General features: G+C 37.6%; 1 protein-coding gene across 1 annotated transcript; it reads left to right on the top strand.

The window, feature by feature from the left end:
- Positions 1 to 8,717: 8,717 nt before the first annotated feature.
- On the top strand, positions 8,718 to 17,736 carry PPM1M (protein phosphatase, Mg2+/Mn2+ dependent 1M). The gene is made up of 7 exons (XM_015824024.1): positions 8,718 to 8,887; positions 9,546 to 9,630; positions 10,183 to 10,301; positions 11,584 to 11,647; positions 13,942 to 14,049; positions 15,066 to 15,214; positions 17,493 to 17,736. Exons 1-7 carry the CDS (start codon positions 8,781 to 8,783, stop codon positions 17,635 to 17,637), a joined length of 777 nt encoding a protein of 258 aa, XP_015679510.1. The 5' UTR covers positions 8,718 to 8,780; the 3' UTR covers positions 17,638 to 17,736.
- Positions 17,737 to 21,560: the final 3,824 nt, after the last annotated feature.

The raw sequence follows: 21,560 nt of genomic DNA, 5'->3' as shown, positions 1-21,560 counted from the left end.
GCCACGAACGGAGGAGGGAGGCTCGCAACAGCCGAAGCCGCCGCCAGCTCCTTTGCAATACAGGCGGCCCAAATTCCTGCGTGGAGCTGTTTGCGCGGAGAAGTTGCCTGGGAAGCGACCCATCTGCTGCCCCTCCCGGGACAGGCCTCTCCAGTGGAACACGGGCTATGCCGAGTGAGTATTCTAGGCACCCTAAGGCAGGGGTAGGCAACCTTGGCTCTTTTATGACTCGTGGACTTCAACTCCCAGAATTCCTGAGCCAGCTGTGCTGGCTCAGGAATTCTGGGAGTTGAAGTCCACGAGTCATAAAAGAGCCAAGGTTGCCTGCCCTAGGCAGAAGGCTACTTGCCAGAAACAGGACGGGATGAGGAGACGCCCCCGTGAGAAACCTGACTCTTGCTGCCTCCGGGCTTGGTGGCTTCTCTCGGGTGCTAGTTTTCTTTGCGTTAATCAGGGGAAGGCTGCACACTCGCTTCAGAGACGAACTAAATGTTGTGTCTGTAAGCAAGCTACAACAGCAGCCATGCATCTTGCAAGCACTTTGAAACGTGCCCCTGTTCTGCTGAAAAACGGGCTTATTAAGGTGGTAGAAACTACTATAAAGTATTTCAGTTTAATAAGTCTGTTATTCCGGTCTATACCCGTGACATGTTTAGCAAGTTTTTGTACATTTCAGCAACTGCGTTGAGTATAAGAACCAATAAAAGTAAGACAAGAATAAGGCAAGAACAACAAATGTTGATTTTGGGGTATGAACAGAGAGCTAGACATCCCAATATGAATAGTGCCAGGGTATTGAAAGGAAAATGTGTCCCATTGTTTTTCCTAATCATGAGTCTGGAAAATTATCAAAGTTAGTTTACATTAGGATGGGCTTGACAGGTTTTGGCTAACATAGACTTTCTCAGCCTTAGTTTATCACAACTTTAGAACTTAGACATTATTATGAGGTCACCCATTACCTTGGAATGTCTAAAAGATATTAATGTTAAACTAGGGACAGAAAGCCCCACAGTACCCAGGATCATATTAATATCTATTTAGTAACTGCTACCAAGGAATATTTGTATTTAGGAGGAGTTCAAAAACCAAAACTTCATTATGATAGCATCTTTTATACAATAATCAGGTAGGCATTGTTTGGGTATTATAAAGTGTTTCATGGCAAAACATTATGATAGTTATTGCCAATGGTATTGTGCCATAGTGTAATATAATATCTGGGGTCATATGTGCAGAAAATTAGCATAAGGAGAATTTCTACTTGTATGAGAGTTTTGTAATACCTTCATGAAGTTAACACATAACTTCACCAGTTGTATTTATACTAGTGAAGATTCCTATCATTGCATTTGCCTAAAGAAAATGTGGGCTTCTAATAGCTGCAGGGCAGAAAAATGGCTTCCCTGGAACTACTATATCTGCTTTATTACACAGCTGTCGGTTGTTAATTTAATGGCATTAGCCTAGGTTTGTTGCAAATTCCTTTTCTGCAAGGATGTTTAGGAGCACTGTTAGGAGAGAGAAGAAAAAAAGGGGAGTTTGGACTTCCCCATTTATATTGTTAATGACTTCATTATTTGCATTTGAAACCTGATACTTAGACCATAATTTAAACCTCTTTCTGGGGTTTTAGAGGCAGTATTATGTTCAGTTTTTCCTGGTGTGCCATCTGCTACCTACTTTGAACCAGTATAACCTCAGTATCTCTGTGTTTAAAATTTCTCAGTGGGATGATTCGAACATATTTGATTCCAGCTAAATTTATATTCTGTTTTTCTGTCCATGCAACACTTGCAGCATTATTGCAGATAGAGCCCTATTCTCCATGGAGCTACTCTTGAAGATGGGTTGAAAATTGCAACCAGCTAATTGGTCCTATCCAATAGTTCAGTGGGGTTGGAAGTCACACTGCTATATTCATTGTTTGTAAAGCTGCTGGACCCAATATAAATCTGCCGGTCACTTAGAACCAGGGACTGAAAATATTACACTCTTTCCCAGGGCAAGTGATGAGGAAGGGTTTTCAAAGGTAAGGACATTTTTTGCTTCAGCAACTTCATCATTCAGAGGACAGCAAACAATTCTTACAAAGGAGCGAGATTTAAAAAGAATAAAGTAGTGAAGAAGTGGATGAGTGTCTTTAGGTCGTTCATGCCTTTAAAACATTAATTGCCAAGTATACTGCAATAAATTAAATGCTTAGTTTGAAAACTACATTTTAAAGGGGAAAAAAATGACACATTGCTTCAATGAGACAGATTTTTCTCTGTTCCAACAAGCGAGTGACTTTGATCCAGAGTGCAGCAATCCATAGTGAAACAAATATGCTGTATTTCTATATGATTGAATAAATCTCCATTATCTTTTAAAATAGAGGATTCATAAAATTATCTTGAATATCTTTAAATATTATTCAAGCAGGGATTCTGTGGCTTATTGCCATGATGTTGTATCTTTATTGTATCTTGTTCTCCCTCCTGCTTTAATTCCTCTCTTTGGAATTTGTTCCATTTTTCCCCCCTTCTCTATTAATGGGCCAGCATATAGAGTATTTGCAGCTTTCCACATGATGCTTTGCTTTGCCTTTTTTCCCCTCCTTTGGGCCACCCATTCCCTTTTATTCAACTACTTTTTTTGGTTTGCTGGTGGCTCCAGAGGTTCCAAAACACATACCTGTAGCTCCTCTGACACCTGTTTCAAGGTTGCAGCTTTATTGGTAACTCTGCTGATGCTGGGTCGTGAGGTTGGGGTAAAGGCTCAGTGGGGAGGAAGTGAGAGAGGCAGAACAGATACCTGCATTTTTTCTAAGCAACCTACTCTTCACAGTGTCAATACTCCATGACAAAGAAATACAAAAAGTTCATAATTTTCACAGATCCATATGGCTGTGAAAGTTGAATGCTAAAAAAGAGGGAGAAAAACGTGATGCCTTCAAATTATAGCAAATTATAGGAAGAAAAGGACTGTTCCTTTGAGGGGACAATTAGCAAGCAATTGGTTGAAAGAAGTGGAAGGGAAAAATAATTGATAAGGTGAATTGATGAATCAGAGATATTCCAAGAAGAGTTTTATGGAGATTCTCAATCATCCAGGTCATGGTTGTCTCAAAAGTGCTTTTTTTCCAAAAGGCAACTAGACTTTCTTGATCTTTTCTTTGAAAATGATTTGCTTCTTATCCAAGAAGCTGAAGAACTGAAGACGCTTCTTGGATAAGAAGCAAAATGTTTTCAAAGAAAAAAAACCAAGAAAGTCCAGTTGCCTTTTGGAAAAAAAGCACCTTTGGGATCCCAAGAAGAGCTGTAGATTGTTGCTACGGTCAGGTGAAGAGGGAGACCACTTGGCCATATAGTCACTTAGTTGAGCCATATCAAATAGAACCTAACTATCTAAAATATTGAAGATAAAATATTCTTACTTGGACAAAGTTGATTTAAGATTCCTCTTGGTTGATAACTTTGAAAGAAAGAAACAACACTAGGTCCTTTGTGTTTGCATCTGAAAAATCAATTACCTAATCCATCACATAATGTGTGCTACTGGAATAGAGAGATTTCTTAAGATGTTGTATTGTTCATCCTTCATGTCTGTGCTTTTATATTTCTTTCCTGTGTGACTAGTTTCCGCTCTTGCTAGAGTTGCTCCCTTTGTATGACATAAATTTTTGTATGACATAAATTATCAGTTTTGTTATGACATAAATATTGAATCAAAAATTCTGTCTTTTGAAATAGAGTACACTGTGTGTACATGCTGATTAAGAAGAAAAGAACATTTTGCGTGTCAGCTATTTCCTGTGTTTATGAACTTTAGCACTGTGAAACTGATTTAGAGGAAGTTGGATGGATGTGAGGGCGATCTGGCTGCAACATCTGTCACCCCATTGATTCCCAGGGTTGATTTGGCTGCTCTGGCTGACTAGGCAGGTGTCCACTTCCTCCCTCATTGCTCCATGTGTGTCCCTTCTGAAGCTGTATGCTAGGTGGAAGAGGACAACCATCCCAGGTCGGGTGTACGATTTGTAGGAGGTTTATGGGTAATTCATATTGGAAGAAATATCTCCTATGTGAGATCATTTAAAGGGACACAGAGGAAGACGAGAGGAGCTCATCTCTCAAATGGAATTCACAGACACAGTAAATGAAGAGCTCTAAGAAGTACAATCAGATTGGGGTAATAGCTAAGCCCCGGGTTCTAGTGCCATGTTAGGTACAAAGCCAGACAGGGGACCTTGGGCCAGTAAGTCTCAGCCCTAGGAAGAAGGCAAACCACTTTGGAATTTTGCTAAGAAATCAGCAGGGATTTATACAGACAGCCATCAGGATTCACACTGATTTGAAGGCACACACATAGACAAGAAGACAAACAGCTTTGTTCAGCCTAATTCTACCCTCCCTACCCTACCTCCCAGAATTGTCAGTATAGCTAGAGCTGGGTGGATGTTCTGGCCTTATAGATTGAATGCATCTGAAAGGTATTACATAAGTACCATGAGATATTGCCAGTTGAAAGATTCCTTCCCTACTTGTATGTTGGAAACCAATTTGTTCAAGCTTTGATTATTCCTGAGAAGTCTCCATTACCTTGTTTTGTTGCTGGTACAGTACTGTACTATACTTTGGTATTATTGCATACAGGCGGAGGCAGACTATTTCCATGTCATTGATAATATAATTGTTGGTTGTGTGCATATAATCACAAGTTATGAGAGTCTGTAAATTGGACTTAAGTTCATGCCAAGCTGTGGAGATTTAAATGTGCTCTCCCTACTTACCAGATTTGGGGCCTGAACAATTGTGATTGTATTTCCCTGTTAAGATATATGATTGCTTAATGTGTTGATATTGTCTGAAACTTGATGATGTATTAGTTGAACTGAGGGATTTCTTGTAGAACTAGGATTCAAGTTATTCGACTTAATCAGCTTATTTTATTTTAGCCTTATTTTAGCTTACAAAATCTTGTACCATCAAAGCAGTTAAGCTTACAGCAACTAGAGAAGCTGTGAGATCAGAAAATTGTTTCATATCCTCTATAGCAGGGGTGTCAAACTGCCAGCCCGTGTCGTGATACGTCACGTCACGTGATGTTGAGAGTTTGACACTCCTACTCTATAGAGATAGAGGTCCTTCAGGTTTTAAACTAGGCAAGTGACTTGCATGAATTAGATTGTGTTAAGGAAGTGAAAAACTAATTATATAAAGAGGCATAAATTAAGGGACCAAAAAAGACAGATTACAAGTTGATAATCCTCATGGCATGTCTGATAGTTTCCTACATCTGCTGTTATTTCTTGTTACATACAGTAAATCTAGAACCCATTGCTAGGAGTCTGCCATTGTTATCCAGTTAAAAACAGATGGCAGATAGATAAAACTTGAGGAAGGCCCTAGCCTAGTGACTCTGTTCAAAGATAGGAGCACTATTTTAGGCAGAAAGGGCCATGCCCAAAAGAGAAATGATGAGTTAGGAAATGTGTAGGATTCTTGTAGAACTGCAAAGAGATGTTTAAAATCCTAGTGGGATAAACCACGGAAGATGATTTTCAGACTGTTCTTATGGGGCTCAGAGAATCTGATAAAGGAAGAAGAAAAATGAAACAAGAATCATCTCCTGGAAGACAGTGTGAATATTAAGCAGAAATATTCAGAACCCCAGTTCCACTGATTTTTGTTTTTAATGACAGACCAAGATTTTGTTGTGCTATGCTCCATATATGTCATTTGAAATAGTAATTATTAGCATCTCTGTCTAAAGCAAATCCCACCAAATTCATTAGACGTGACTTTCAAGTAAATATGTACGTATAGGATTACAGTGTAAAAGATATCCTAATGATAGATCAGGCTTCCTTTACACCAGACATGTCAAACCCGCGACGTCACGAGACGTATCGGGACAGTTTTGCCATTGCCGGCAATGGGGTGGGCGTGGCTTCCAGATGATGCATCCGGCCTGCGGGCCGGCAGTTTGACACCCCTGCTTTACAAAAATTAATCGGGCTTGTTTTTACCTGAGGCATGCTTCAGTTATCCTGTTTTGAACTATTATTATTTGTTTCATCAGAACTGTTAATGCAGAAAAATCAGAATTTAATGAAGACCAAGCAACATGTTGTCAAATTTCTATCAGGAAGAGACAATTTGGGCATGGCAAAGAGGAAGATCAGGAATGGCTAATTTTGTGTTCTAATGAGGTGAGTTCAGAGATCAAAATCAAACATGCATCTTTTCATTAAGATATTCCATTATTTTAGGATAAGGAGGAAGGAACTGAATGATAATGTTGCCCAACTCGGTATGTCTCATTCCATTCATCCCATGGAACTGCAAGAATCTGAATTTCTTTAAGGACAGAGAGGAAAGAACTAGATAGAACTGCAATTACCAGCTGCCATGATAGGCTCCAAGATTTTCTTTAAGAACCTTTCAATATTTATCTTGTGGGACTGCTTTTCAGTGCCAGATTTCTTTTCAATGGGCTGTTTGTTTCAACTTGGTAATCATGTGGGAAGAAAAAAAATATTTCCTAGTTAATATAGACTGCATTGTTCCACAAACCATTGGAGTATTTGAATAGCAGCTTCATGCTGGCAATTATGAATGACTTGTTTGGTTCTTAAATGTGTTAGTAAACCATTATGAACATCTCGCGAAAGGCATGAGCTTTGAATTAATAAGCTTTACATTTTTATAATTAAATGAAAATAAAAATAATTATCTCCAGAATAAATTTTGATGCAGAGGGAGCTTTATATTTTATGAGGTGGGTAGCCGAGGTCCTTCTGAAGCAAACCAAGTCCCTCCTTTAGATTCTCTGGCTTCCTCTTGATTATTTTGACAGCTTACAGTAAACAAGAGATTGCCATTCCTCATGGTGTGAATAATGTTTGAAACGCCTAAGAAGCATGTGTGAGCTCTTCCACATGCCAACACAAAGAAACAACTGCTTTCCCTCTCAGTTGTGGTTATCATCCATTTTATCTTTAATTTTATTCAGGTATTTTTGTGAAGAATAAAACTTGAGGGGAGGGGGGGAGGATCTCTTGCACAGAAGCTGCTTTGTTTTCATAAGCTTGATTTGCCAGATCCACATTATGCATCTTGTATGTAAAGAATAATCACGTGAGATGGTTTGTCAGTTCTGTGAAGCAGGAGTACAGTGGGCAGGCATGTACCACTTCGTTTGTTGTTATGTTTATTTGCAAGAGATGAATAGGCATTGACATTTTCAACTAAGATAGCAATATATAGGCAGTTCCTAGTCAAGGTTCTCTTATAAAACTATAACAAAATCCTTTAGAAATTGGAAAAAGTAAAATTTTAAATAAATTTTAATTACTTCATGAGACTCGTTTTTCTGATGCTTCTGTTTTTCTGAGATTAGCAGGCAGGATTGATTAGTATCATTCTTTTATCTCTTACCGCTTCTTGCCTTTTCAATTATACTACTTTATCCCTTAATTTTTATATCTAATTAATGAAATGCATACTTTTGCATATATATGTATATATATTGTGCACATATACACATATAACCACATGCTTAAAATGACAGGGCAGTTTACAAAAACCAGGCAGGGTTGGAGCCATCCAGATCCTGAGGAAAGGCTGTCCATGAGATAGGCACAGCAGCCAAAAAGTCATGTTGCCTGGGTTTCATAGGATGATATTATTTAAGGGATGGGACTTGGTGATATCTAATAACTAGCTTGGCAAGACATCCATACTTTTCCAAGCTTTCTACTCATCTTTTACTACGATGAAGATAAAGCTGAAATATTGTTGACTTGTCAAGACTTCTCATTGAGATTCACGCCCAAGCAGATAATTTAATCTGAGTCTCACAAATATCCTTGCAGTAACAGGAAGGAATGTTCCATATGATGATCCTCACAATGGTTTGGCTTTCAGTATCTGACAGGTTATTACTGGGCACTGTTTGATGGCCATGGTGGTTCAGAAGCTTCAATTCTGGCCTCCAATTACCTGCATTGTTGCATCAAGCAGAAACTAGAGGATGTGATAGAAGGCATCACTGAAGATAATCCTCCAATGCACCTCAGTGGTCAATGCATTTGCCAGAATGACCCACTGTTTGTGGAAGAGAAGAAAATTCAGCAGGAAAATGTGGTCATTGGAGCTTTGGAGAGTGCCTTCCAGGAATGTGTGAGTTCTCCTATTTTCTTTTTTATTATAGTCCAAGAATTGAATTACATTGTATACTGTGGGAAAGGAACAAATCATGGAATGCAAATGATGTTGTAACACAAACATATTTGCAACCAACTTTAGGACATAGCTATGAGAGAGTGCAGTTTACACTATGTGTCATTGCAGTTTGTATCAGTCATATTTTATAGATGGCTGATGGAGTTAATTTTACTGTTTCTGATTCTGGCAGCACAGTTGCTAGATCAGGATAAAACAAACCATGTTTTCCTGGTGGCTTGTATTTCAGTTCCCAACTATCAAATCAGTATGGCCGATGGTAAGGAATTGTGAATACTTTTTGGTTGTCTATCTTTGGCCTACATTTTTTCTGTTTGTTCTATATTGTGTTATCAGTTCTTATACCAATAAGGAAATGTCTTGTGCACAGTGATATAATAAACTTCTGTACTTACAGTTTACAATTTAGCATACTTGAAAGATTAACTGGCAATTACTTGTTTTCATCAACCATCAGTAGGGAACAATGGTGATGAAATTAGGCTTCAGTGCTGGGAAATCTGATATCTGCCTTACATCATTAAATACTGTTTTTACCAACAGGATAAAATGATAGGCCAAGAGATCAACGCAAGCAACCAATCAGCAGGCTGCACTGCACTAGTTGCTCTTTATCTGCAGGGAAGGCTCTATGTGGCAAATGCAGGTGATAGCAGGTGAGTTCAAAACCCAGAAGGTCATTGGATAAGTTCCAGCATGTTCCTTTAATATGGGTATGGAAGACATTTAGCACTTTATTTTAGTCAAATACATTTTCTACAGTTATCTAAATATCTACATTTTATTAAGCCTAAAATTGAGTATTTTCAAAAAATAACAAAACCCACGCCTTAAAAAAATTACCATGCCACAGTTGTTTCCTTCTAATAGAATTAGAGCATAAGCATGCTTTTTTTTTAAAAGGGTAGTTAAAGTGGGCGTTTTTAAAAACAATGCAGCTTCATATGACCCGGATTTGGTGTAGGAATGTGGCATGTAGAACAGGCACAATCTTCCAAAACCCTACCAGAAGATCTCTTTCCAGGTTGGATCACAAGAAAGATGGCTTCATTTTAATCCTACCCGTGTTGGTTTCCTCTCAAAAATCCCATTCCCAGCTACTGGGAAACTGGGGCTTTTAATTGTGAACTACAGAGTAAGATGCCTTACACAAAAGAACATAGCCTTAAATTGAAGCAGTTGAGGTCTTGGACTGACCAAAAAAGAACCTTCCCTTAGCATGTAATTACTCTTCCATTTTAAACATGAAATGGGAGAAAACCATTAAAAGTGGCAAAACCCCTCTTTTTGAAAAGAAAAAATACTGATTTTCAGGGCACTTCTTGTTCGAAAACGGAGCATCATTCCCTTGAGTTCTGAATTTACCCCTGAGACAGACAGGAAGAGAATCCAGCACCTGGTAAGTGTAGTCATTTTCTATTTTTTTTAAAAAAAAAACCACCAAAACATTTTACTTGTGTGGTAAACTCGAGATTCTTGTTCCTAGAATGGTCCAGAGTAAAGAAATGTTATGATTTTTCTGAACATTGCAGATTGTATCTATTCTGTATTATTTTGAGTGTTACATTGAGCCGTGTTTAGTACAGGCTTCCTCAGTTTGATACCGCCCAGATCATTTCAGTTCTCTACATTTTTAGCCCATCTGCCATGCTGGCTGCAGAATTCCGGAAAATGAAATTATATATAACTAGACAAAGAGTACATTAGGCTGGTGTTCTTATCATTTGGAACAACAAATTGTTTGCCCAGGGATGAAATTCACACCTTTTATCTTTTTCTATGAGGAAAAGTATGTGTAAAAAAAAAATCCTTATGGGGAAAATTGAATGACTTCCTTAAAATCACACTGTAAATACAAGGGCCAATTCTTCAGCTTTTACTTTCCAAGGCTCACCTTTGTATTCTGAAAACAGTATTTTGAATCTTTCCCTGTTTTCATTCTTTCCCCTAGGCTTTCATCTACCCAAAGCTCTTAGCAGATGAGTTCACACGGTTTGAGTTTCCAAGGAGATTGAAAGGAGATGATTTAGGCCAGAAGGTCCTCTATCGAGATTATTCAATGGAAGGCTGGTGAGTTTCTTAAATTGCCTAGATCAGTGGTTCTCAACCTTTTTAATGCCGTGACCCCCAACTGGTCGTAAGTCGAGGACTAAACTGGCCGTAAGTCGAGGACTAAACCGGTTGTAAGTCGAGGACTAAACCAGTCGTAAGTCGAGGACTACCCAACCGGTCGTAAGTCGAGGACTTTCCCTGCCCAGGAGCGCCGCGCATGCGTGCTTCCACCCCCTGCGCCGGCCGAGGCGTAGCTGACAAGCGGCAGAGACGGAGCGGGCCGACCACCAGCTGGCCCAGCCCAAGGGAGGTAAGGCACCTGTTGGAAAAGGGAAAAAAAATGGCGGACAAAAAAAATGGCAGACAAAAAATATGGCGGACAGCCTTGCTTGGCGACCCCCGTGAAATGGTCGATCGACCCCAAATGGGGTCCCGACCCACAGGTTGAGAACCACTGGCCTAGATTTAGGTATTTTATATGAATAATCTTTTGAGTCTTTCTGTTTTGGATAAGTAGGTCCTTCCCTTCCTTTTTGGCTTAGGTTGCTTTTTAACAACCTGTCTTGGTTATGGTTTACATCCATTTATTTGCCCTGCCTACTTTTACTCTTTCCTCGTGTTTGTAATCCTTGTTCTAAATTAGACCATTTAGGTTAAGAAAATCCCAAGAAACAGTGCAGTGACCAGTTTACCTACAACCATATTGTTCTCCTTGCATATTAATAATATTGAAACTAGAATGGATACCGGTTGCAGAATGAGGGGATGTTTGCAAAACACAAAAGAGAATTTTTTTTGTTCCTTTCTACACACTGATAAATATGCCATTCAGAGTTTCAATAGTCTTTAATTTTTACTTTCTTTGCTTAAAAGTGGAAATGAAAATCAGGACTCCTCTGGGCCAGATTTCTTATATTTAGTGTCAACAATGGTGAACAGTAAATGATGGGGGAGGGTGAAATAGGTTTGCTAATAAAAAAATAATTTGACATTTGGTGAAGTGGACTTCTATAGCCTGAAGACTGAAATTGCTTTAGAACTGCTGCCCCTATTACATTTCATATAATGTATTCATGTGTGGTGTCATGTAAATGTTGACCTCTTTGCAAATAGAGTTTCTCAATCATTTAGAGAAATGAATATAATGTTGCTGTAAATCTCTGTGAGATAAGGCCTTAGATTTCAACACAGAATTAAGTGTCCATTAAGATCAGGTGGTTTAAGTATCCATGTTAATTTGTGGACACAGTGTAGTGAAAGGACAAATAAAATGAAGACTCACTTGTCTGGTTTTTTTCAGGGGATATAAAACAGTAATGAAAGAAGATCTCAAATACCCTCTGATTCATGGACATGGGAAACAGGTATGATGTCCCTCAGGCCTTCATAGTTTGGATTGTACTGAAACTCTATCCTCTTTTGTTCTTGTAGAACTTGATGACCAATTCTTCTCTAGATGCATTTTGGGATAAGAGCAGATTACTTTGTGGATCCTAGTAGAAAATCAAATTCATTATCATGTACCTTCTTTTTCCATTTTTTCAAGAGTCTCTCTCCTTCCTTCCTTCCTTCCTTCCTTCCTTCCTTCCTTCCTTCCTTCCTTCCTTCCTTCCTTCCTTCCTTCCTTCCTTCCTTCCTTCCTTCCTTCCTTCCTTTCTTTCTTTCTTTCTTTCTTTCTTTCTTGTCTTAATCTCAGGGCTTTTCCAAATAGTTTGCCACCCTTAAATGTGCTCAGTATGAGGGACAGATTTGGATTTTGACCTTGCCTTCAAGTGGCCATGTTGGCTTCTGTCCTTTTACCTGAGAACAGAAAGCCATCTAGGCTAGCATTTATGAGGCAGACCTGGCTGTAGCCCAGGGTTATAAAATTTCCTCCTGTCCATTCTCTGGATTATTGAAGTTTCTTCCTATGTTAACAAAGAGTTCAATGCAAGAGTACCACAAAATGCATACTGGGGAGAGAGTTCTTGAGAGGATCTAACACTGGCTGAGGAAAGATGTATGACAATCAAGGACACCTTCACTATCCTGAGCCTTACACACACAATTGAATATAATTATTATCTTGGGAAACAGGAAACCTGCAATCAATTACAGAGGGAAATACCTCTGTCCAAGAGAATAGGCGACGTTGTTTTTTTCAGGCCTAGGAACTTCTGATTGTGGAAATTTTATTTTATTTCTCAGAAAAACCTGGTAGATTTGAGACCTGACTCTTGTTCCCTTTTTCTTGTCTAGGGACAACTCCCTATTCCTTTCCATCTGACAAGATGCCTCCTGACGGGAGGCATCTATGCTGCATAACAGAGAACTTGGTGGCCTATCTCTTCAGTGTGGTGTCATCCTAGTTTTCACTGTCTCATTGGGAACTAGACAGGAAACCTCTGAGGAAGAGGAGGATGAAGGAATTGGCACCACTTTCCTATCCTTCCCTTTGCTTCTCTTTTCTCATGGGGCATAGTCAGTGGAGAGGGTTGGTTTGACGATAGGACCGATGAGGATCCCTTCGTCACCCAGGGAGCTCTGATGAGTGGAATGGCAGGGACTTTGTGGATGTTACAAATCCTTAGGTGAAAAGAAGTGAGGGAATGGGACATATAGCCCTGCCAATTTCTCTCTGCTAACCCAGCTGTCCAATTCATCAGAGACTGCTGATGGCTTTGGAGTGTTGATGACATTTCTCAGTATGGTGTTCATGGCAACAGCACTGTTGAGGGACAGCCTTCTTATTTGGCTGCAACAGTCAGAGAAATCCTCTGACGTGACCACAGACAAGAAGCTACTGTCTGTGGTTTTGTTGGCCATGAATCCTCTAATTCTAACAATTACAGTACACTGATAGAAACAAAGTGTAGAAGAAAAAAAGTTATAAAGCTATACTAAGGGAATCCTTACCACTTGGAAAACTAATGGACATGTTGGCCACGTGTGCTCTCCAGAACAGGTTAGGCCAAAAGCAGAAGCTTCTCTGGCTGCTGTGTGAAGGCATGTTTCAACATTTTCACTATTTTTGGCTATTTTTTATGATCATGTACTTGGGAGTAAGCAAATTAATTCAGGGAAGTAATTTAGAGGAACTTAATTGTGAATGTGTAATCTGTGTGTTAAAACCTAAATAACCTTCAATAATCAGATGTTCCCTGGTTGTGTTAAGTTTAGAATTACTAGCCTAAAGGGTTGTCCACTGTGTGGGTTGGCAGTTACAATTTCAACGCAATCCAAAGGACACCAGATGGGAGAAGACTGGCTGCTTTCATTTTAGAAAAATGAAAGCAGCCAGTTTATTGATCACCTTATTGGACAGCTGATCTTGGGACCTCTTTGTTTCTAAAGTAGAACAGTTGACTAAAAGCACAATTGCTAAGATATTAAAACTCTGCCCTCTGCTGTTCCATCTCCATTTTGATTTTAAAATGCTAGGTAAAAACAATGTTGTCCTTTTAACGGTATGCTTCCTATGCTGTGGGAAAATGCTACTTTTTTCGTGATAATTATACTGTTGACTATGCTGATATGGCAAGCTGCAAAATAAATATTTGGATACAAATATACTGTAAATTACTTACGCATTACTGCTTACTCTAACTCTTGGGTGACATTGTCTCCTGTGCCTTAAGATGCTACATCTTTAGCCTGGACCTGTTCTCATCTCTTTCAGGCTCGTTTACTAGGCACCCTGGCTGTATCTCGAGGCCTGGGAGATCATCAGTTGAAAGTAATTGAAACAAATATTGAAATTAAGCCTTTTCTCTCCTGCATCCCTAAGGTAAGAAAGTACTATGCTACATGGGTAGTAGCAGCCTGTAGTTTAGATACTTCCTCTTCTCTATATTTAGCCTATTCATTATTTTAGAACAGTGACTCTATTTCAAACAACTGCAACAGTGTTAACAAGTGTTATGTCTGGATAGGCTGCGTATATAAATATGTGTGGGTGTTTATATAAGAAAATAGATAGCATTGCCAAGATCTTCCTGGATTGAATACTGTAGGGAAGTCTGCAATAATCTTTCGCGTTGGTTAAATTGAATATGAGAAGCCTCAGGATAATCAGGTCCCAAATCACAGGAAGGGTTCTTCTGATTTTCAAGTAGAATTCACTTGCATATTTTCACCTTAACGTGAAGATTTGAGAAATGAAGTGGCATATGTAAGATATTGTGGGCAAGACTGTTGATGTGTGCATCCCACTTCCTTACAAGTATTCTTATATTTTAATCAACTCAAATGCCTTCATAGAGATTGTTACACTCCTAAAGCTATAAGTGCATGATTTACTCACTCAAGTGATAACCATGTTTTAAATAAAGTATTGTACATACCCAACCCATGTATCCTGCAGGAGGAATCTTGAAACTGGGAATTCAGCTAATTAAGCAATGTAATTAATGTAACTGTGGATGAGTCTTCTTGAACACAGAACCAAGATCTTACTGGGGAGACAATTTCTTGGTCCCAGAGAATGCATTTTTTAATTGAGATTTTTTTCAGTGAGCAGATGCCACTGTGACTAAGTACTGCCAGGTTTGTGTGTTGTAGTATCGCATAATTGCAAATCTATACAACATTTAGATTTTTTTTTTCTTCAAAAAATGATTACAAATTACACCTTCAAAATTTGATTTACTGTTATATTTTGGTAGGGCAATCTTCAGGGCTTCTAAAACACAAAAACACTGAGTGGTTGTAAATAGGGTACAGCTTTTCAGTGTGTGGGTTTATAAAATTTCAGCATCTAATCCCAGCTGAAAAAGTTTTTCTCATTTCATTATTTCTGACTAGGTGGAAGTATTTGACTTAATATCAGAAAATGTTAATGAAGATGATGTCCTCATCATGGCAACAGATGGCCTTTGGGATGTTTTGTCCAATGAAGAGGTAGCCCAAATTGTCACAAATTTTCTTCAGAACAATACAACTGATCCATACAGGTACAATTAGAGGTTGCAAAAATTCTCATTTGTGAATATTTGATTAGCTTATAATATAAAATACAAAAGTACAAAAGCAAATAGTAGGGAACAAAGAAAAGGGGAAGGGAAAAAGAGAAGTGTGGAATAGAGGGGAAAAATAAAATGAAAGCATTGACTTCCAATTCCCTATGTTGCATTAGCATAAGGCATTAGCATCAAAACCTCAACTTTTTACATTTCTATAGTAGTATAAACTAGCCATTTCTGTAACAACAAATCAGTCTAATCAGGATGCAAAAATTCTGGGAATACCAAACTTTTGATAGATCTCTCTATGGAGCTTTATAGAACAGAGCTGTAGCAATAATTAACAAAGTCCATTTTCTGTAACAGTTGACCGATAGTTAATTATAATGTATATTTGTGAACTGTATTCAACTTGAAGATTCACATTTTTTAACATTAACAGTACAAATTTTGAAGGAATCCTTAAATAATCCATGGCAATGAAAATAGTTGGCAGAAATACTGGTGTTAAAAATATAGGAAGTGAAACATGTTAGTCAATCTGTGCAATTATAATACAGCTATACAGCTGTATTATACAGCTTATTGTAGGAAATAAATTCTGATCGTTTATCAGTATCCTTTGCTTATGGAAGAGAGGTCACCAACCTTTTGGGCGCCAGGGACTGGTGCCATGGAGAAGGATTTTTCCGTAGACCAGAGGGGATGTGGTTTTGAATACTGCCTGCATCCCGAGGATGGTGCTTTGCTTGTCTGTACGGCCTGCTTGCTGGCATGCTGCGGACCGATGCCGGTCCACGGACCAGGGATTGGAAACCCCTGTTATAGAGTATTAGAATACCAGGCAACTAAAACATTTTTGTATTGGAAGAGGGCATAGCATTCATTTTGCCTGAGACTTATAGGGGTCAAAACCCCCACCTGAACTAAATGTGGACGAATCTTTTATATGTGGTAGGGTGAACATTTATTCTGGGTTAAATTTGGTCTTTGCTTTTTAATTTACTTCTTTAACTTGTAGATAACTGTATTTTCTATCCCAGTATGGTATAGGATTTTTTATTTATTTTTCTTCATGATTCTTTACAGCTGGCAAAATATCGCCCTAAATTGGTTAGGATATTGAGAGATAGAGTTTAATCCATCTCTTAATAAACAGATTTGCTATTTTTTTTCCATTTCTAAACTACTTTTTATAAAGATGAGGAAAAGCAATTAGCAAAAGTTCTGGTTTTTCTTTGTTATTTTAACTTGTTCAAGTTTAAACAATATTTTGCCCTTATTTGCTGCTACAATAGACTGGCTTGAAGGTAACTTTTCTCATAATGGGATACACATGAAATGAAAAATAAAATGTGAAGATTGGGATACAATTGCCCCACTTGGAATGTTTTTCAGATATCTGTAAGTTACATATGATCCAATAGAAGAGCCACAAATGGGAACGAGGGACTCAGAATACTCTGCCAATTCATGTTTAAGTCTAGATTCATAAATGAAATAAAGGTGACAGTCTATGATGACTGCTATCTATTTCCCATTCTAGAATAAAAAGTTAGGCACGGGAATTATGGCATTAAAAATGTTCACAGCAAAATATAAACAAATGGTTACACATTAATTTCAGTCTTTGTTGGTAAAGAACCACACAGCACAGCCCATCAATAATATAACAGCAAAAATGTATTTTAAGGCTTTTGGGTTAAGCAGTCACAATACATAAGTACGATGCATATTTTTGTATTGGCAGCCTGTCAGGCAGCAGTGTTTAGCAAACTATGTATTTTTTTTCCATTTGTAAGGCAACCTGAAAATTTATCAGCAGGCACATGCAGAAAGAATATACATTAAAGTTCAAATAATCGACACAATTTTTGTATCTAAATATACAGTAGAGCTTCAAAAACATTTCTGGAACACTTGGATAATTCACACAGTCTGCTGCCCTGTCTTTGGGAAAGACAGAAATGGTTGCTCTAAGCTTAAGGCACTTGTAAATAGCTCTAGTTTCACTTTCCTCCTTGCCCTGTCTGTTCCAAGAGAAATAGAATGTCTGTATTTTAAGACAAGCCAGTCACAGCATTTAGAATAACTTTTTTTTGTCTCAAGCCTGATATAAATTAGTTTTCTGAATTTCAGTCAAAATGGTTAGTACATCGAATATGTTGTATTTCCCAACCATTCGTGGAGTTTATGCCATTTCTTTTGTACCTGTTTCTCTAGGATTGTTTATAATTGCACTGCATGAAATCCAATATTATTTTCACAGGTTTTCAGAATTGGCCAAATTGCTTGTGCAAAAAGCAAGAGGGAAGGAGAATGGTTATTACTGGATCAAGGACAGTAAAGAGCCTGCTTCTTATGATGACATTTCTGTATTTGCAATTCCATTGTATAACAAGAATGAATATTAAACAATCTGCTGCTGCTAAAGGAGGCACAACTTGTCTTCAGATGGTAATGGAACTGTATCAAAACATACAGTTGCTGAAAACTGCAAATTCAGGCTTTGAAAGCAGAATAACAGAATTGGAAGGGACTTTGGAGGTCTTCTAGTCCAACCTCCAGCTCAAGCAGGAACCCTACATCATTCCAGACAAATAGTTATCCAATCTCTTCTTAAAAACTTCCAGTGTTGGAGCATTCATAACTTATGCAGACAAGTTGTTTCACTGATAAATTGTTCTAAGGAAATTTCTCCTTAGTTCTAGGTTGCTTCTCTCCTTGATTAGTTTCCATCTGTTGCTTCTTGTCTTGCCTTCAGGTGCTTTGGAGAATAGCTTGACTCCCTCTTCTTTGTGGAAACCCTTGAGATATTGGAACACTGCTATCATGTCACCCCTTGTCCTTCTCTTCATTAAACTAGACATACCCAATTCCTGCAACTGTTCTTCATATATTTTTGCTTCCAGTCCTAATCATCTTTGTTGCTCTTCTCTGCACTCTTTCTAGAGTCTGAACATCTTCTTTATACTGTGTCAACCAAAATTGGATGCAATATTCCAAATGTGGTCTTACCAAGGCATTATAAAGTGGTACTAGCACTCCATGTGGTCTTTTTGGCAGCTGCAGCACACTGCTGGCTCATATTTAAGTGATTGTCCACTAGGACTTCACGATCCCTCTCATAGTTACTACTATTGAGCCAGGTACCATCTATTCTGTCATATTCATTTGATTTTTCTTGTCTAAATGTAGAACTTTCCTCACCATTGTCCCAAAGGTGCTTTTTTCGGGAAGCAACTGGACTTCCCTTTTTTTTTTTTCCTATAGAAAAACAGGAAAGTCCAGTTGCCTCCTGAAAAAGCACCTTTGGGACAACTATGACCTGGATGACTGAGAATCTCCATAGACATTTCCTTACCATTGAATTTCGTTTTGTTAGATAGGGCCCAGTCGTCAAGTATGCCGAGATCTTTCTGTATCTTGAGCTCATCTTCTGGCTGTTCCTGCCAGCTTGGTGTAATCTGTAAATTTGATGAGTGCCCTTCTATTCCCTCATCTAAATCACTGATGATGTTGAAGAGTACTGAACCTAAGACAGAGCGTTGGGGGGTACCCCACTGCTTTACTTCCCACCATGTAGATGCAGTTCCATTGAGGACTACATCTTGGGTGTGGTTGGTCAAACAGTTATGCATCCATCTGGTGGTGATGCTGTCTAAATCCGAAAAGGACATTGATTTTGTTTCACACTAATCTCACGTTTTGCTTGGTTTTACAAGTTGCTAACTTATCACAAATTTAGTATTTAAGAAAATAAGTTTTAGTTTTGTCTTGTTTGTTACCTAAATATGGAAGGATTAGCACGTGCTTAGTAATACCATATAATGCTTTTGTTAAGATGAAGAATTTAATAGGAACTTACATCTATTTCATAAGAGATAATTTTTGTATTGTGGCCTAAAATTTTATGCAATATCCAGAGTTTCGTCAGCAATACAAAACATGTAATAAAATAGAAGAAAAACATATTGCAATACAAAGCAATTAGAAAATATCGGTATTAAAGTTGCTTACAATTTAGAAGTACAGGAAATTAAGAAGTATTAAAATGTTACTACCTTCATTGTATTACTTCAGGCTGAATCTGTCAAGCCAACATGCTGATTTGGGCTTTTGAAAAAGATTTTACTGTAGGTCAGGTTATCTTTGTATTTTATGTGTGTGACTGTATTTATTTATATATAAAACATGTGCATATTAAATTGTAATCGTATAAGCATGGGCGTAATAGCAAACAAAGAATATGTTTAATATCTTAAAATAATTTTATTTTCAATAAAATACATGCCAACACAATTGGTCTCATTTGTCTGCAATATCAAGGTCATTTCATTTTTATTTATTAGCTTTAAGTGCATTTTTAAAAAAATACATAGTACTGGTACATTTTAATATACCCATAGTGTTTGAAATAAGCTATTTCCAGGATGATTGTCTTACGTAAGTAGTGACATTTCACGATTCATTATAAAAAGTTTCATTCCTTTGGCTTGTCACAGAAATGATTTTATCAGATACTTTTTCAGATAAAGGTATAACCAGATATTATCTTTCCATCTCTCCATTGAACTGTTTTCCAGGTATTCCCATTGCTTAGCTAATCAATAGGTAAAAATGTAATGTTTTTTATTCTGTGGTTTCTTAATCTAGCCATCAAATATGCATAGCAATTGAATCTTTTGTTTAGTTATATATTTCTTTAAACACATTCTTTCAAAATTCCAATACTTTATTGCATTCCCACCAAAGATGGAAGAATGTTCCCTTTGACTGTCAGCTTCACCAACATCTCACTAAATGTTGAGAAGACATATAGGAGTTTGATGCCACTGATGTAAAAGTTTTAAGATATAATTCCTTTATGAATGCTGATAAAAAAATCCTTGATGCTGCAGTAGAGATTGGCAAATACCTTTAATTTTAATTTAATATTTAATCTTTATTTCTAAATAAAACCCAATTGTTCCTCTCGCTCTTAAGTTCCGAATTTCTTTTAGTCCATCGTATATTGCCATCATATATTTCAAGTATGTTTTTTGTAGTCCATCTTCATTATTTTTACAAATAAGTCAAGGCAGCAAACTTATCCAGCACATCTTCTTTCCATTTTCCCCACAGCAGCAACCCTATGAGGTGAGATTTGAATTCATGGCCTCATTCCTTCTAGCCTGGTGCCTTAACTCTCAACAGAGTTAATACTGAAATATGTAGAATAAATTCTGAAACCGTCATCCTCCAAATTGGGTAGTTATTGAAATTCTTAATTCGATCTATTGGGGAGAAAAGAGATACTTATTCCAGCACTGAGCATTTTATATTTCAGACCATTGTTTGGTGGAATTCAAGGCATGGTTCATGCCAGTCAACTGTTTACTATATTTTTAAGAGATGCCCCTTTTTTGTGGCATGTTTCTTTTTATGGTATATGTTGATTTAAAACAGAATTAAACTTGTTTCTGCCAATTAGAATTTTGTCAACATTTATTTTTTGAGAGGGCTTGAAATCAATTTTGGAAGCACCACATCTTTACTGCTGCTATACCATTCAAAATGTTTACATAAATCATATTTTTAAAAACTCCAAACAGGGCTATGATCATTATGGAATAGCTTTAATTTAATATGCTAATTCCCAATTGCCTAAATTTGAAGAGGAAGATCTGAGGTATAAGAAATATTTTTGTTTATGGAGTGTATAAATGCCAACTATTGTGGATTTTTTGAAATTAACTGTTAAGCTGAAGACTGACACATTCTTGAAGTTCTTTTGCATTGGAAATTATAGTCATGTCATTGAAAAATACATTCAATAATGTTTACCTGCTGTTAATTCCCTTAATTTGCTCATTTGCACATAGTGCAATTTTGGTAACTTGATGCTTCTTGTGAAGAGCTTCTTCTTTCGGAATGTTAGCAGCATTGACATCTTGTTATGAGAAATTCATGATGGACTAAATATCCTTGAAGGCGCTGGGATGGCACTGAAGCATAGATTGGCGGTCAGATAAATACTTCCCAGCAGGCTTTCTGCATAAAGAAGAGATTGTGAGATCGCCCACTTGTACTCTGGATTGCTACTCCTTGTGAATAGATTGCAGAAACTAAGGTGGTTGTTGGGTCATGAGTAAGTGGCTGGGAATTGAGGGATTTCAATCAAGCTCATAGCCGTGATGCAACAATTTCTTAAAAACTTGGATGTAATTAATTTACAGCTATAGAGATTTTTGGAGCAGCAGAGTAAGAGAATTCAACTTGGTGAATCAACGTTTGTGGATTACAAAAGGGAAATTTAAAATTTAAAAACTTTTGGTAAAAAGCATAAGATTGAACT

The sequence above is a fragment of the Protobothrops mucrosquamatus genome, unplaced genomic scaffold, assembly GCF_001527695.2.
Source record: "Protobothrops mucrosquamatus isolate PMUCROS unplaced genomic scaffold, P.Mucros_1.0 scaffold2088, whole genome shotgun sequence".
Taxonomy (NCBI): Eukaryota; Metazoa; Chordata; class Lepidosauria; order Squamata; family Viperidae; genus Protobothrops; species Protobothrops mucrosquamatus.
The sequence above is the reverse complement of the archived record's forward strand: the minus strand, read 5'-3'. Positions and strand labels throughout refer to the sequence as shown.

Excerpts from the sequence above, each read along its gene's own strand:
- PPM1M (XM_015824024.1), top strand. The coding sequence starts at position 8,781 with ATGATAGGCCAAGAGATCAACGCAAGCAACCAATCAGCAGGCTGCACT. Across the intron at positions 10,302-11,583 it reads GATTATTCAATGGAAGGCTG|GGGATATAAAACAGTAATGA; the intron begins GTGAGTTTCTTA and ends GGTTTTTTTCAG. Across the intron at positions 11,648-13,941 it reads TTCATGGACATGGGAAACAG|GCTCGTTTACTAGGCACCCT; the intron begins GTATGATGTCCC and ends CATCTCTTTCAG.